The sequence below is a fragment of the Amia ocellicauda genome, chromosome 3 (assembly GCF_036373705.1).
Source record: "Amia ocellicauda isolate fAmiCal2 chromosome 3, fAmiCal2.hap1, whole genome shotgun sequence".
Lineage (NCBI taxonomy): Eukaryota > Metazoa > Chordata > Actinopteri > Amiiformes > Amiidae > Amia > Amia ocellicauda.
The window spans coordinates 42,004,371-42,022,226 of NC_089852.1; the positions used below are offsets into that span (position 1 = coordinate 42,004,371).

The 17,856-nt window shown below is 42.5% G+C and overlaps 1 protein-coding gene across 2 annotated transcripts in view; it reads right to left on the reverse strand.

Moving 5' to 3' along the window:
* The window catches only part of cxadr (CXADR Ig-like cell adhesion molecule), a 50,838-nt gene that overhangs the window by 3,904 nt on the left and 29,078 nt on the right, over positions 1-17,856 (reverse strand). Inside the window, exons 3-7 of one of the 2 annotated variants that reach the window (XM_066699552.1) lie at positions 15,763-15,967; positions 12,905-13,060; positions 12,245-12,367; positions 11,961-12,099; positions 10,984-11,173 (exon numbers count right to left, since the gene is read on the reverse strand). In XM_066699552.1, coding sequence (XP_066555649.1) covers positions 10,984-11,173; positions 11,961-12,099; positions 12,245-12,367; positions 12,905-13,060; positions 15,763-15,967 — 813 coding nt within the window. Of the gene's footprint in view, positions 1-7,689; positions 11,174-11,960; positions 12,100-12,244; positions 12,368-12,904; positions 13,061-15,762; positions 15,968-17,856 lie in introns of those variants that run through there. The other variant, XM_066699550.1, reaches the window with a different exon arrangement.

Here is a 17,856-nt window from a genome sequence, read left to right on the forward strand (position 1 = left end):
TTGAAAGAGTTAAAATGGGCCGGACACATTGCAAGAAGAACATATCAAGAAGATGAACAGAGGAATAAACAAACTTTACAGGTGTGACATGGAAAAAAGAAGCTGTGGATCGAAACAAGTGGAAACACCTTGGGGAGCCTTCATTCAGCAGTGGATGGATATAGACTGATGGTAAATATATATATATATCTATCTATCTAATATATTGATCAAAAGGAGAGACAGATGATGACACCACTGTGGCTGACGGTTTCAAAGAGCCGTGAGAGATAGTGAGCTGACAACGCTGCTACGTGCGACTCGTCTCCAATTAATCAAGACAGATGCACAGCCTGCGTGGCGAGGAGATGTGGAGGAATGGAGTGCTATGACAGACCGGTCCTTCCCTCCTGTTAACGACCTGGAGAAGATCACAGCTGTGTGTTCATCATTCCTGGGTTATTAGCAGCCCAAGCTGTCAAAAAGCAAGGAGGCTTTCTGCACCAGACCTCCCCATTCAGCTGCAGAGCACTCTTACAAAACAAGCACTGCGGGAGCAACTTGGTGTCAGTTAAGACCGGTAAATGTAGCCACCATGAATAAAAACTATCTAGTTATGGGTATAAGCAATTCTGAAAAAAGTAAACTTGTGCTGTGTGCTGTATATCAAGGCAGGAGTGGAGAGTACAGCACAATGTTATATAGGAGGGACCAAAGTCACATTATAGAACAAATACTTAAGAAATGCGCATTAGTAGTCGAGGCATCTAGGAGATAATAGGGGATTAACAGAAGTAGTATGAGTTTTAGAAGCTAAACAAGATAGACAATCACACAGACCGAGGTTAAAGAGGCTTTTGTATTCATTTTTATATTCTACCATAAATCTATAATGAAATCTTAACAGCATTCAGAATCTTTCAGCCATAATCAAATTACAAAAGAATGAAATCCACATTAGCCATGTTTCTATTTCCATTACACTACACAAACATACTATATTCCTATAAACTGATATATTTATTCCATTACATTTGTGTCCTCATGCTGTAACCTCTTAGAGCTCCTGTTAACCGAAAAGCATCTAATGGATGCAGTCCGTCTCTAGTGGAGCGTCTTTGTTGTGAACTTCAATTGGACAGCTGATGTATGCGGCCTGTCTGAGATTCACAGCAGTAAATCAGAACATCAGTCCTCGCTACGGGCACTTGCAGAGATGTGAGGGATCATTCACAGTTGCATCTCTATTCTAATTGCTCTTGGGTGGCTTGCAAGCAGTGGAAATCCATGCAGCTTCAGAAATATTGCTCTTTCTGAATCTCTGTTTTTACAGGAACTCAGTCATGGTGTGTCTATGTCCCATCTGTGGGATATTTATTTTGTATTTCATTTGGTCGGGCTGTGTGTGAGGTATTAAAACATTAGAGGAAAATACCCTCTCAATCCTCCAACCCCGAGCACTTCTTTGATGAAATGATTGAATCAATTACCCACAATGCATTTCCGCCCAATTTCTGGCACCAGCAGCGCAGTATTGGGATGTAAATGTGTAACCTTGTCAATAACAAGGCTGTACAGAAATAACAGGGATATATCAACAGGAGTGTGAAGGGTAATTTGTTTGGAGAGCTTGAAAGCAGTCTCTCTGTTGGTTACCTGATTTCATACTGATACATGTATTTAACTTCCATTCGTTTTGTCCTTTATGTAAATTGCAGAAATTACCATCTGCTTATTTCAATACACAACACTCCAATAAGTTACCAAGGTTGAAATGAGACAAAAATAATAATTTTGTACCCTATCTCATTAGGTGAGTTCACTTAATGAATAACTCAACATGTCTATCTGCTCTAGTATATTTGCTATAAAGGCGTTTTCACACAGGAAGATGTTTTTGTGAAATATTTGAAATGTAATAAATAAATGCAATACATTCCTAAATGAACTGTACAGAGTAAAAGTCATTAATCTAAAATATTTAGGGTTGTCCTTGTTTCACCGATTTTAACTTTTCCAATACTAAATAGCAAATGAATATGAAATATGAAGTTTAACCATGTGCCACCTTTTAACACTAGAGGGCGAGAAAGCACAACTTTCCATCTAAAAGGTGTGGCAAATCAGAACCATTAGCAATATATAATACATTATCTTAATAAGACTTGTCATTTAGAGGATTCAGAGAATGTTTTAAAATTAAACACTAGTTTGAATCTGCATAAAACAAGGCACTGAAGGCTGAACTGATAGAGATCTCACTCATATATGCTGTGTACAGTTACACACCTATATTTATATACAGTCTACACATTTATATAATGTGCCTCTAGTGAGATGGTAAAACAAAGACTGAAACCATTAAGGATGCCTCAGAAGAAGGGTGACTCAGTTTCGACAATCCTTGTATCTTTAGAAGTATGTTTACAGTCAGCGCTGTTGTTTACATACACAGCGAGTGTGTATGTGCTGTGGACGATCTGGTCTTTCTGGTTGCTGTGTCGCAGCTCACTAGAACAACATCTCACCTGACTGGAAGGGCTGGTGGCTGCCTGGCTCGGGGAGGAGCCCAGGTGACAGGTATGTTGTCTAGTACCTGGTGTCATTGTGAATACAGTTGTCACAGTCACAGGGAAGGAAGCTGGGCAGAGACCGGAGTATGGTGCCATGTGAGGGCGTGTCCTTGTCAGTCATGTAAATAAAACTATGACCCGAGACCATACAATTAGAGTGCTGCTGTCATGGAGATGCGGGTTGAGGTTACAAGCCAGTCCCCGGCTATGAGTTTCCTCAACAGAGAGGACGTTACTCATACCTGTTCACAGTAGCAGTGACGCAGTCATTTTCCTGCGCTGGCTGTTTTACATATCAGTGGGATTACATACGTGTGGTCTCTCACAGGACAACAGGCAGGTGTTGTATTACATTCTGAACAAACCAGTCAAGGCTCTTTCAAACACATTCTGGGAAACATATCAACATCCTGCTACTCCCATAGCTATTAATTTCAATTCCTGTAACTTTTCCTGTTATGGATTGAAATGTCGAGGCATAGGACTCGGTTTAGAAGCAACCGGCACTGGGTCTTAATACAAACAGCACCAAACATCCTCCAGAAGGAAGGTTGTGGGAAAAAAAATTGTCGATTAGAACTTACTGTTCACAAGTGTCCGACAACTGATATCATCCATGAAACAAAGATGCCACACAGTGTACAGCAGCTGTACACTGTGATCGTAAAGCTGGTTTCCCATGTTTTTTGATTTAATCCTTTGATATTTCCACCCCCCACCCCTTGGAACAGAATCTCTTATCTCCATTCCATTATTTTCACAGCAAGTCACTTGGAACAAGTTACACAGGGGGGCTGTGCATAGATACAACTAAGATAAACATGGTGGGAGAAGCTGGATACCTAATTTGGAAGAACTTGCCTTGTTTTCCAATGTGTTGACCATCACCAAAAACAACACAACTCTCGCTATGGAGTCTTTCCATTTTCTAAAGCAACAGTAGCACAAGTCTTCTCTACAGCACTTTATTTAGGGTACCCAAGAACCCTTAAGAACCTATTTTGCTGCTCAAGTCTGCCGTCTCAAGCTTAATTAGAATTTATTTTAAATTAATGCGCATGGAAATGAACGTAATTGACATTCCAGGGGACCCGAGCGTTCCACAACCTATTCAGTTGTCCCCAGAGAACACACCAATAGGAGTCTGACAGGCTGCTTAAAGACTGTTTATTATTGATCATTATGCATATTCATATCTCTGAAATGGCTCAGTAAACACAAATGTGTGGTTGAATTAATCTCTTATTCATGAATTTTTGAAAGTCAGTCATGGCCATGCTCAGCTATAATTAACTCATAAACCTGACATACATCCTTTTTTTTTTATGCAGGTACTCAGTTCTACTAGGAATATCATTCACATAAATACACGTAATGCATTAATACAGTCACATTAATATGTCTGTGGCTCCAGGGCATTTTTTTATAATGATGAAGCTGCTTATATAAGTTCTGGGTTCTAGGAAATGCCTTTATCAGGGACAAGCAGAACTGGATATCTTACAAGATCACACTAAACAAATGCGGTGGCTGTGGGAAGCCGTAGTGCTAGACTGTCATTAATCAGGGAACATTTTACACCAACATGCTGTGCGCCAGTAGGCTAATTAATTCTGAGGTGTGGGGAAAAAAATAACTAGCTTAGCAATTCATTAAATATTTTATAGGATTGTATCCCTCCTTTCGAGAAAAAAAAAGCAAAATCTAATGAGAAAATGCCAGAACAATATTACTAAATGACATCACTGGGCCGGGTGCCTCAGTTTTATAGAGACCAACAGATTAACAGTGACATGATGTAGGAGTACCAGCATGCCTTAAGACATAGCTTGTGAGAGAACAGAAATTACAACACAATACAAATATTAGTAGACGATACTTTCGGTAAGGCAATGGGGAAACCGAGATGTAGTCAAACACCATGTTTTTATACAACAATCCTGTCCTCCACGTGGGCCAGTGCCACACTTTAACTGGCGAAAGGAAGACCGTGTGCGTCTGATGGAGGTGCAGGTAAGATCCCTAGAGAGCACCTGCTCCAATTCAGTCTGGATGCGAGAAAGAATTGAAACACCCATTTACTACAGATAGGGGCCGTTGGAAAGTAAAACGATTATTCAATGTCGCTCCTTTCCATCCTTAAGAGAGGAAATGCAAAACCACACTAGCTGTAGGAGGCAGGATCTCTCGGGCGCTCGAGTGGAGATGATAGCTGCAGCCCGATTTAGCCTTGGGTTATGGAAACCCAGCTGACTCTGACCCCTATTACCACCCTGTTGCCCACCCTTACGTTAGTCTAATGGACCATGCACTGGTTTAAGATTATGGCGGTCAGCGGAGAGACCCTCCATGCCGTCTGACCGGCCCTGTCCCTTAACGTCAGCGTCCCAAAACACTTAATGCAATTCCTCTCCCCCCAGGCGGTGAAGTTGCTCAGGGAGCCGTGAAGCCGAGCAGAAGTATAGCCCCCCCACAGCAGCACAGACATGAACGCTGCACCCGCGGGGGATTGCGTCTGTGCGGCGTGGACAGTGTTTGACATCGAGAGGCGCACGCTAATTGCCTGAATAGATCTAGCACGAGGGGGTCTCTGTCAGGCTGACGACGATGACGAGATTTCTCCAGGCTGGGCCGCACCTCCGACACCGACCTGCCCAGAGAATACACGCACACCCTTTCTAACACTTAGAGCTACATTCCTCTGAGAGAGTTTAGGGGTGTTGTGCGGCACGTGGGACCTTGAAGAGAAAAAGGAAGAAACAATCAGTGCAATAAAAGCATTGTGGTCTGCACTGTTACTTGTGGAGCAGGGTACTTATTTACAGAACTGTGAGATTATCAAATCAATCAACTCTGGAGGACGTCTTGTTCAGACAGGGCTTGGGAGACGTGGGAGGGGAATGCCAAGATGAAAGAGTAGCAGACACTTTGTGCAGCTCCATGTATCGACTTTGATTTAAAATGGAAGATTAGAAGCAAAGAAATTGGGTGCTTAATTCCAAATAGGGCTTTGTTTCTACATTTACGATTACAGATTTGCAAGACGCGAATGACTGTTTAGAAAGCGCCAGTTCCACACAGTCCACTTAATACACCACGTGACTCGAGAAAAGCAGACGTGCTTTAACAGGCATCATTAGATTGAAAAGCGACTTTCTAGGACTTCATTTAAGATCTTGAAATGGTTTTCTATGAATGTCCTATTTATACCATGCGGTCAAAATGTACTTCTAATATAGCGTATCACCTCAGCTTAATTAGAGCCCTCAGTAAGTAAGTGACTTTGCAAAGTATAGCTCTTTGTGGCTGGTCTTACCTTGCCAGCATATAATTCTCATCTTACACATTGTTTGCTAACCATCACACAATTAAAGACCTTTAGGAAAGCTGCAACTAGGGAATTCAAATTATAATAATCATTTCCTTTGTCCTAAAGAAAAAGAATTGCCACTGTATGAACAGCCTGAAAAGGTTCCCATCTTCTTCGGTTTACTCCTGTGCTAAACTGATCATCTCTTGCTAAGCACGTCATTTATCATTTTCATGTGGGCCTGGGGCGAGTTGCAGTCTGTAAATGATATTAAATGGTTTTCACAGGCTGTTTAAGACCAGACTCTAATACAGTTACACTCTGAAGTAATGGCCAACAAAACACTAGAATTGAATTGTACAGGGGAAATTAACATACTTGCACCATGGACTACATGGTTAAAGAAAGCAATATAGAATAAGTGTCATACTCTTTTACTGAGAAACCTTCATCTTGTGCGATTTATAGGTCACCCTAAAAACACACATTAGTAATTGAAAAAACAAGACAAATTAAATGTTTAACGAAGGGAAATAGTGCCTTAACCTAAAGGGCGTTCAAAGTGTTAATAGTAAATGACATCTACATGATTTAATTTATTGGAACATCAGCCTGGATAATCAAAATTCAATGTTTCTCAACCTTTAAAATGTATGATTTCAGTCTGAACTGTAAGGTGGGCTGGGGATGTTAAGGACGAGGTTTCTGATACAGACTCAATTCCTCCTAAATAACACGTTGGTGGGGGCCTCAATTAAGACAGACGCTGAAATGAACTTGATAACACCTGGAACAGCACAATTAAACGGGTGTTTGAACACAAGGGCACTAACTAAACTATTAATGGCGAATTATTTAGATGAAAGGTTTCCAATGAAGCACCCTTACTCAAATAATTGTTCCTAAAAAAAGAAATGCTTTTAACAGGAATGAGAAAAGGAAGGAGGAAGAAAAAGTTTGATTAAACTGGCAGAGGGTGCTTTTGTTATGGGAGCGCGCATACGCCAGAGATAAATCGCCGAATTGGCCCTGCATTGGAACAGCTCAGTCTGTATACAACTAGATAAGGTTGCCAGGGAAACCTTCCGCAGGAGCCAATCAGCAGTCGCCGCACAATACTTAGAAACAATTAATACATTAAGCCTCCAACGTGCAGAGGTAGGTGCTGAAAATGCCAGGTGGCTTTACACTGAAAGTAATTTTGTCAGTCTCTCTCTCCGATAAGGCTGTTTCAATGAGATGCAGATTCTTCACAGTAGCTCTCCAAGTAGGATTTAAATAGTCAAATTAAACCACTATTGTAGAAGTTTTTGGCTAAAACATTTAAAAATACCTCACACACAAACAATACCAAATGTTTAAGGATGAGATTTAAACTGTTTGCTATTAAGCCGCAAGTAATATTTACGAATGTCAGTGTAATATGAAGGGAATCAGTTTAGAGCACAACCTTGTGGCAAAACAAACAAGCAAACTAAATGCTGTAATCCGGCTGCCCCCCCCTCACAGCACTAAATGCATCTTGACTCGTCAATTCAGGCCTATTCTACCCCACTCATCCCTCGTCTAATCCTGGGCTTTTCTGTCTCGATCACTTGGCAGTGGTGGTGGTGGTTGTTGAGGACATGAGGAACTGGCAGCGCACAGGAGAAGTGGCAGAAGGTTACTCTAATGCTTTTGTGAGGAAGCCAAGTGTCAACTACTCAAAGTAAGGATACCGAGGAAGACGCATGCAGAGAGAGAAATGGAAGCAGACTGAGGTAATGGTGATTAGGACATAAAAAGCCAGAGAGGGGGAAACAAGCAAACAAAACAAAAAAACGACCATTATTTCATTTAAATTGTCTTTTTTAATTTTATTTAAAAATACAGAAAATGGCACAAAAAGGGGGGAATAAACAGTAGTAGAGGTTTTACACAAAGTGCACAACCAGAATACAATTCATACAATATTAGTACAGAAACTACACCAGTCATTAAAAAAAGTGACTACACAATTTTAATCTAATGCTACAGTTTTTTTTTTACATTTTATTTGCAGTTGCATGCCTAACGTACTTCATACTACACACTGAATTAGCCCCACTCTGAAAACTGGTGGTTCTCTAGATTGGGGGGGGAGGCACACTAACACTCTCAGGCTTCCATACTTGAATGTCGATGTAATTCTATGACACCTGAATAACCCGGAGGACAAAAATTCTAATACAGCAATAATAAAAAATAAAAGATGGCCAGGGAGGGGACATTAAATACAATTTTGGAAAGGGCGCAGACTTGTTGAGGTTTGCCCTCAGCACTGATCTATACAGACTAGGGCCCCCCCCATTGTAGACTGCTGTGGTCACATACAGTATAGCTGGTGACAACTGTCTACAAATCCAACACAACTTTGAAAGCCACTTTCAGTAATTGAGAGGTTTCCATCTGAAGCCCTCCGTTCCCCAACTGTAGCTCTATCCTCTTACCATTGTCTCAGTCCTGTCACTTGAGCCAACTGTAACCACTGGGCCCCACACCACAAGGATCTGATCACATTCTGAGATGCACTACATAATCATACACTGTCATTAAAGAGTCAGTATGATCCAAGAGAGCCCTGTACGGACCTCCTCACCAATTAAAGGGCCTCTAAAATTCAACAGGCTAGAGAGATGTGGCAGTGGTAGTGCCCTCCCCCCCCCAATGCAAGGATATGCCATATCCCAGGCTTATTCAGAAAACACCTTTTGATCTGACAAGCACAGCATTGCTGAGCTCGACACACACCCCATTAAAAGGTTTATTTATTGCTGATCTGGTCATCAATCCACATAGATGTGGAGCAACTTACACGTATATACACATCCTTCAGAAAACCTCATTTACAAAAAGAAAATAAAGATGTTTTACAAGACTTTTTGCAATTATCAAAAGGCAAGTTTAACTTCATGCATAAATCAAAGAAAGATTGTTATTCAACGCGAAAACAAACAAAAAGAGACCTTGACACTGTAAATGTGTTACTAAATTGCGTGAAGGGAGATGAAACTTAAATGCAGCCCAGAAATCAGGAGCTTTAAGAGGAGGGGGTTACAGTCACATAGGCAGGAGGTTTGCAGCCATCGCAGTGTCAAGCTCTCCAACAGTTTTGAGCCAGTTCACCCAGGTGAGCCACATACCAAGAGGAAGAGAGCAGAGACCCCAGAAGCAGCCGAACACCAAGCAGCAGCGTGTATGTTGGTCCAGAGTGCAGTGAGAACTGTGTGCTGCCTGGGACGTATGGGAAACTGACAGGACAGGCCAGGCACTGGAGCGGTCAAGGACTGCCCCCTCTGCATGAAGTCAGTGCACAGAGTAAAGCACAAGGCCAAGGCACGGGTCAATTTATTCCTTTGTTTACGGTGTGATGTCACTAAACCAGACTGTACATATGACCTCGTCATCAGAGCTGGTCTGTTCTTACTACGCCACAAGGTCGGTTTGCTCCAGAGGGGCTGCTAAGCACACTTTGGTGTTTCTTCCTGAAGGAGGTCGCAGATCTGACTTTAAAAAAAGCCTTTGCTACAGTGCAAACGTGTTTCAGGGTTGCACAACCATGGTTTGGTTTGAACGCTGGAATTAGCATTACTACAAGAAAATTCAACTCAATTAAAGCAGTGCATATTTGTACACACCTCAGAAAGAGATGTCTACAGAAGATTTACAGCTACACATCTATTAAATTATTCAGTAAGACATAAAAAGCCAAACACTCAAGTATGGCTTAATGAAGCATCAATCAGACCTGTGAATAATGAATCTCAGGATTGCACAAACTCTTCCATCATTCATAGATCAAAACATTTCAAGAAGATAATTGAGTTTGATGAAATCGCACAGAGGGTGTGTGGTAAACTTTATGTACAAAAAATAATAAATCGCTAGCTTTGTGACTTTTCTGTCACATGGGAATGTTTTTTTGGGAAAAGGTTAATAAGCTGCCATGTACCCCAACTGTGAGACAACACCAATACACTGACCCTCTCAAACTCGTTTCCCTGTGGTCTTCAAGTGGCCAAGGGAGCTCACTACTTTTCTTATCCTGGCCTGCCATAACCACCTCCCTCCCCTTAACACCCACCTACTCTTCTCTCACCATGTGGTAATGAGATCACAACACCTGCCACCCGTTCTGCCCACACAACCAATTAAATACAATGACCATGCAGCTACAGACCCAACCTTTAATCAATGGCAACAGTAATAGCTTTAAAAAAAAAAAAATCTTTGATGAGCGTTTGTTGAAGCAGTGTACAGGAGAAAAGCCCTCATTCCCCAGTGAAGCATCATGCAATCGCTGTTCACAGTTTCAATCACCCAATGTCATCTTCACCCATTGTGACAGATCAACTAGCCCTCATGTCAAATGATTGAACAGGTTTAAATGTAAGGTAGATTCCCCCATCACCCTCAAAATGTGTGTGGGGGCAGAAGAGCAACTTTCAAGATTACACCTCAGAAAACATTCTTAAAATCAGATTTGATGTTCATAAATATTCCCATAAAAAAACTCCCAACATCATTAACAAACAAATGTCTATTGTTGATCTAAGCATAATGACGGCCTATGATGGTATTTTAGGCATCACCACCACTGGAAATATGACATAGTATGTGGTACGTTTACACAGATAAGTGTTTGGAATTGAGACTAGCTAGAGGCATTACATTTAAATGCCTGGATGTTTCCAAACAGTAATGTATGTGTGTATGTTATCTACACACTTTTGAATGGATGCATGTATTAAAAAATAAATAACATGCTTTGCAATATATACAAAATGGTGGACTTCAGCACCAAATACATTGTTTTTTGTGTTTTGTAATAGAGGTAACCCATGTTTATTAATCCAAATGATACTGTACACTAGAGAGATTTAATGCAGTAAGTTTACAAAGTACAGTTCACAGTCCCCTTCTGTAAGTAGCTGTAGTGTTTGACGGACTGGTGGTAGTTTGAGCTGCACAACAGAGCAGTGTGTGAGTTGTGTGCAAGTTGTGTGTGAGTGCGTGTGAATGCTACACTATGGAGCCGTCTCTGTGCTGCGCGGGGATCATGACGGGCACGCCACCCATGCGGCTCAGGTTGGGTCCAGCTACCTTGGCGGGGGGCGGCACAGGGGCATGGCTGGGCGGCCGCTCGAACTCGTCCGTGGGGATCTTGTCATACTGCGACTTGCCATACTCGTGCATGTTGGAGGGGGACAGGGAGCCCACGGAGGAGTGCTGGCTGCCTGCGATGTAGCTGCGCGCCGTGGACATGCGGCTCTTAGGAGGGGGCACGTCCTCCCTGCAGGGAAAGAGACCGACAAAGGAGAGGGTGTCACACACAGACAAAACATAAAATGTTAAGAGTACCAACATAAATTGGTTCAAGCATTGGACAGGTTTCCAACTGTTGGAAGTGGCTGAAGCTGCAATAAGGCAGCATTAGAGATGAGGCAATTAAGGCAATTAAGAAACAGGATGTGACATCACGTGCAACCTCAGGAGCAGACAGTACAGCAGTGTGTGTGGGGAAGGGGGATCATAACTAATTGTTAACTGAAAAGCCAGCAAATGAAGATGTAATGAGCAGAAATAATCCATTACGTACGCGAATAAAAATGAGCAATAATTGCCAGCGGCTGTGATGAGCGATCCACAGAGGAGCGCAATCATTTGCCCTAATCCTTTTTGTCACAGTCTGAATGAACTTCTGCTGTGCGCTCAGACTTCTGCGGGACTTGCTAGGTCTGCTCTTTTGGCATGTTTGTGGGCTTTGACAAACATGAATAGGCAGAACAAACAATTCCAAAATGATTATTGGGGTTTTTAAACTGCTGACGGCGAAATAACTGTTCATTGAAGCCACTCCTTAGTCTGCCCCAGGCCGGGACGAGCTGCTGTCCCCAAACACGTTTTCAGGTTTCAAACTCTACCACAGGAAGAGGGGTCCCTGAATTATGAGTCTCGTGCCCCCATCGGCTGTTTTGAGCACAATGCTTGCTAATCGTAATTCGATCAATTTAAATGATCGGATGGACGGATCAGTACAGAATCACGGTCCGGGCGAGTGATGAGGCGGTGGGCTGTACCTGATCTCATAGGAGGTCTCCTTCTCGTACTTCTTCTTGTTGCGTGCACGGCAGCAGCAGAACAGGATGATGGCAACAAGGAGGAGGGCCAGGAGGACTCCAATGATGGCTCCTGCGATGACGCCCGCGGTGTTGGGGGCTGTGGTTCAAGAGAACAGAAATAACAGCTGACCAAAAGTTGTATATATACACTTTTTTTTTTTTTTTTTTTTTTAATATAAAGGGTTAGCCATCCAATGGGCAAAGTGTGCGTCGGTGATGTCTGGGGAAAGGCAGTCACTTACGAGGCACCACCGTGAACTGGACCACGCACTGCTCCGTGCCGACTCTGTTTTTGGCGGTACAGCGGTACGTCCCAGAGGTACTGGCAGATGCGTTCTTCACCTTCATTGTCCCGCTTACTCTGTCTGCAGAGAGAACAAACCCCACCCACAGTCAGAAGACCATCTCCACAGCTACACTACACTGCTTATCACAGGTCATTGTGGGGCAGAATTCATGCAAAATCAGTCTGGGCTGGGCAATAAGGAAGAAGGGGGATTTTTTTTTTAACGAAAAGTAAACAAACAGGCCTTGAGATTCATTGGCATTTGCAGCCCACGGTCTTTGAAGGTATGCAGTACTAACTCAATCATCAAGGGCTTCCATGCCAAGGCTATAGGGAAGTGAAAACTATTTGGGGGGCACCTTTGGAAGTGGTGATTAAAACAATCGGATACCTGGTCTTCCTGTCAGTAGAAAAACGGAAATAAAGATCTTGCAACATGATACTTTATAAAAGAAAAGCTCAGGAACTCTTATTCATTATTTTACATTGCAGGCGGCCAGTGGTGAGTGAGGACCGGGCGAGGGTGTGCCGGGGCAGCAGATGAGCAGGAAGAGCAGCCAGACAAGAGACAGCCCTGACAGGAGGCCGAAGAGGAAAGTGAAAACAGTGCATGTACCGAGTTCTGCGTTGGCAGGCAGTAGTTTGTTGTCCGTCAGCCTCTCCCAAGTGTACTCCATGGGGTTCGTGCCTTCAGCAGACTGGCACTTCAGCACAAAGTCCTTCCCCACCTCGGAAGACCCTTCAACATAGCACCTCGGTTTGGACGGCTTCACTGGTTTAAAGAAAGAAAGAAAAGGAATAAATAAGATTGCAAATTTCACACAGAATAGCACCCTCAAGTATAAAATTTCTCCAAGTGAAAGCCATTTCAATGGACATATCTAAACCATTGTTATGATGAAACTGAACTCTATGGAAAAGAGCTCATCCTGTTCTGTAGCAGAGCACGGCCCCTCTCTGGTTTCCTACTTGCTGGCCTAAACCGGAAGATAAGCTTTCACTCAGAAGACTTTATACTTTAGGATTCTCACATGATTCAAAACACTTTTATAGAAAATCACAATGCTATGTTGGGAAGAAACATTATTAATATTCAACATCATTATGGTGGGGGGGTAATTTGGGTGTTAAATAAAAATAAAAACAAAAATGAAATCCGGTCTCCCTTATAATTAGCATAAGATATAAAAAACAACAACCAAAAGAGAGCCAAACATGCAGAAGCAAAAACTCATGAAGAAAGAATCGGATCTCTGTCTTGTGTGTGAAACCCTTGTGTGCCGAGTGCAGATGTGCAACGACATCAGTTTGCTTTTGCCTTTGTCAAAACAAGCCCCGATGCCCTCCACCAGACAGAGACTAAGCTTAACGGTAAAAAGATGTGGATTAGCACAGGGCAGCCTGTGTCCTGTGGCATTCCGGGAGGCAGCCAGCAACACTGCTGTAACTCAATAGTCAGTGGGAACCTGAGAGAAACCAAACAGACAGGTCAAAAAAGGAGGCCAAACAGCACACGACTGATCTCTGTACTCTCATTTAGGGGAAGTGTTTGCACCAGAAATATCATAGACCACACACAAAAAAAAAAAAAAACTCCATCAGTACATTTCGGTAGGTTACCCTGTCCCCAAATCTTAACTCAAGAACGCTCATGAGATCCAATCGGTGTGCTCACACATATATTAAGACTTACTTAATTTCTCCCCCTCGTTTTGGGAATTAAATGCTGCAGCTCTCATCACGAAGCGGGTAGCGATGAGTTATGAAAGCTGCCGAGGCACCGACAGCAGAAATGTGCCGACATGGTGGATGCGCTCTCCTCAGATTAGTCTCAGTGTCCATCTTCGTATGGAAGCTGACAATAACAGGCCCAAATGACATCCAGAGCAGATGTTTTTCTCCCACTGCGGCCCCCTGTGTGCGTGCCACGAGTTACATCAGAAAGAAAGGAGTTCTTATTGCAAAATATGCAGAGCAGTCGAAAGATCAGCCATCTGGGGAGGTCTTACGGTCTCTTCTGGGCTCTTCGAGTGCTTAAATGGGCTGAAAACCATGAGCTCCTGTGTCAGGTGGACTTTCTCATAGGACTGGCCAATTAATCTGACTGCACAGTGAGGGGTGAACCATTTTTTCATAGTTTTTTCTTTGATCAGTTAAGATGGTCCACTCATTATTAGTTTTAAACACTTATTGGTTTCTGTTCAACTGTAGGTGAAGTTTTAAAATCGCTTGTTAAAGTGAAAACTAATACTCACTGAAGTTTCCAGTGGACATGTGACTGAGTTGATAAAGCTGTCGAATTGAGTGTTTACTGCAAATACTTAATCTGATAAAAGACCAGTTTGACCAGTCATTTGTTTAAAAGGCCTTTCTTCCATATGTCCAATTCAGCGAGGTGGATTAAATTTTAATTTTTAATCTTTCAATCATGCATTCTACTGCACGATTTGTTTCTGAATAAATGAATAAAACAATGTAATTCCATACCAGGAAAACTAAAAACGTGATAAAAAAAAAAAAAAAAAACACGCTTGGAGTGCCTCCCTCACATTCCCAGTGTGCAGCAACAGCATAGTTTTTAACCGCATGGCTCCCAAAACCCAGTTCTCTATGAAGCATGAATGGTATTTACAACTACAGAAACCTATGTCTCCTATCTAGACTCTCACTGCAGGCACCTCCCTTCATTTCCATAAGCAAATTTGTAAGAAAGCTGCCAGTCGCTTTCACGGGTCAGTGCAGCGAGTGCATCATGCACAGAGGAGGGTGGTGCAAGAACTTTGTAAACAAAACCTATTTCCCAGAGGGTCCAATTTCTGCATTGTTTCGAAATGGATTAATGCATGCTTTTGGGCAATTCCATTGTAAAATTTAAAAGTAGGAAGTGTTTCTCAAACAGTACTAGATAAAGTAAGATTGGCCACAATACTTTATGAAAACCCTAACATGCATATATTCAAATAACCAGGAAACAATTTTATGAAATTATATTTGATTTGGTATCCGACGTAACATTACATTTACATTAACAAAATGAGGCTTCAAATTTATTAAAAAGGTTCTGAGGCATAGGCAATTGTGAATGCCCAGGTCTTCACAGGTACCGGAGCATCAATCCTCTTTAGGAAGACTGGAGGAGGGCACCACGTCGCATTCTTTTGCATAGGCCACTTCCAGCCAAGAATCCTCAGTTTTTCAATGGACTACATTGTAAAGGCAAGGATTCTCCTGCACTGAGATATTCATTAAATTAACACACCAGTGGAGAGTAAACTGGATGCAATATACTGTAGTTTGTTTGTAGTTACTGTGGAAGGGCAGAGAGATGTGAAGCAAAATTCTGCTAGATTTGGGATTTCATATGGCACAAGAGAAAATGAAAGCAAAAGCCATTCTAGCCGAGTGACAATGAATCACTATTTCAAATTAAGCTATAACATGGTGATCAGGAGGCGCTGATGCACAGTCCCTCACCCATAACTGTGAGGAGGATCTTCCTGCTCTTGATGCCGGGGGCCTTCTTTACTTTGCATTGGTAAGTGCCAGTGTCGGTCGACTTCAGGTTTGTGAGGTTGATGGAAGCATCACCGTTCTTGGGGTCGGCCGAGTTGAAGTGAACTCGGCCTTTCATAGCATCATAGTAATCTTCATAAGCCCGGTCCCCGGAGTACAGGATAATCTGCCGAAAGAATAACAGCACAGTCAGACGAGCGTCGAGATGCCACTGACATGGTGTTAGACCCTGAGGGCTTGAGTAGCCTCCTCCGTACAGAACTCCCCACCCCACAGAACGAGGCCTTCTACCAAGGGTACCTGCAGCTCAGGGTTAGACTTGTCTTTAAAATGCAGGTCATGTGACCAAAATCTGTCCTTTACTCAGGGTTAGGCGAGCAAACAGATCTGGTCTGAACTGAATCTACACCTGCTGTGTAAACACGCCATCTTCACTTGGCACTGCTGAGAAGACAGAACCACAGCACCACAACAGGTTCGGACAGGAAAGCACTCTTTACAGCAGCAAACCAATTACAAAATTACATTAAAAAAAAAAAAAAGTTAGACCTCACAATGAAGACATTACTTTCTAACTGATAGCAACTGCAATTTATAGCAATAGTGATGTGAAGTGAATTCAAATCTCTGTCCCAGCTGTTAGTGAAATCAATTCTTAGGGAGCCAGTTACCTTTGGAGCACCAGCAGCAGTTAAACCAAATACAATAAAACTTGCTTCAGTAAAAAATAAAACTCCCTCAGTGAACTTCAATGCATTACATTCAATAAAAACAGAGGATAAAAAATAAATACAAATGCAAAGAGGAAATTCATTTTGCCCGAAGCAAGGGTAGACAAACACACAGGCATGCAAACTGGGACAGCCATGTAATTCCACATTTAATTCTGCAGCCTAGAAACTGAACTACAGATTGATGCTGTCTGCAAAGAAAAGAGAACCAAACAATACGGCTCGCTCCGGTACAGCACAGCCTGCATTATACATGGTTAGTGGGCTCTCAACCATTTCAACATTTTCACAGTGGGAAAGGTTATCTGTTCAAGGAAACCAAGAGGCTCATGTAGGGGGAGGGCAAATTGGGTTGTTCCATCTGCAGATTGACCCACACTGCAAATATGAGTCAAGGCTGCTCTTCAGAGTCCTGTTTGTCTGCAGTAGGACTGAATATCTGAGTGCCATAACTCCAGGGACCAGTCATCTCATCACCCTGGCAGCAGTAAAGGAATCAAACCTTTCAGGCCAGTGCTGCCACACCACAACACACAGAGCTGCACACTAGCAGGCTAATCTAACAGGGCAATGTCAAAAACACTCGCCTTGATTAATGTCAGGACTAGATAATTAAAGACAATTCAGGCCCGAATTTTCCAGATGACCTTGCAGCGCTGCAGTACAGTGGCACTTAAAAGATCACTGGAAAACTCAAAACATTTCCTGAATTTATTCATGGATGCCCTTTATTTTTTTAGCATACATACATATATTTGATGATGCAGTATTGAGTCACTCAAACAGATACAATTGGAGTCACTAATGAGCTGACAGACAAACAGCATTGTGACATTACTGTCCTAGATGGGTAGATGGCCATCTTCTCTCTCCAACCATGCAACCGTCTACTGTGGTCTCATCCATGTTTGTGTGCTCAATAACAGTCTTTTTTAACCTGCAAAATTGGCTACAGACACTACAGACAGCATTTACATTATAAAGGCCACTGAAAGAAGGGAGTAACTAGCTTCAACAGATTCCCTTCTGCCCAGCTCAATGCCACTGGGAAGGCATGCAGGTGCAATACCAGAAGGCTGGGTTTGGTCTACAGGGATGTGGTATCTTCAGTTTCATGGCATTAGAAAGTTGGTAATGCTATGCTAATGACATTGTACTCCGCTGCTACCAGCTGAGCAACACGACAAAGGAAGTGTATTAATATTAGTCCTCTATCCCTGCTAGATAGCACTTCACAGTTTTTATTATGCTTCTCGCGTTCTTGATTGTTTTCCTCCTTGCTCCCTTTCACGTAGCCCTCGTCTGTGACCCTATATCTTGACAG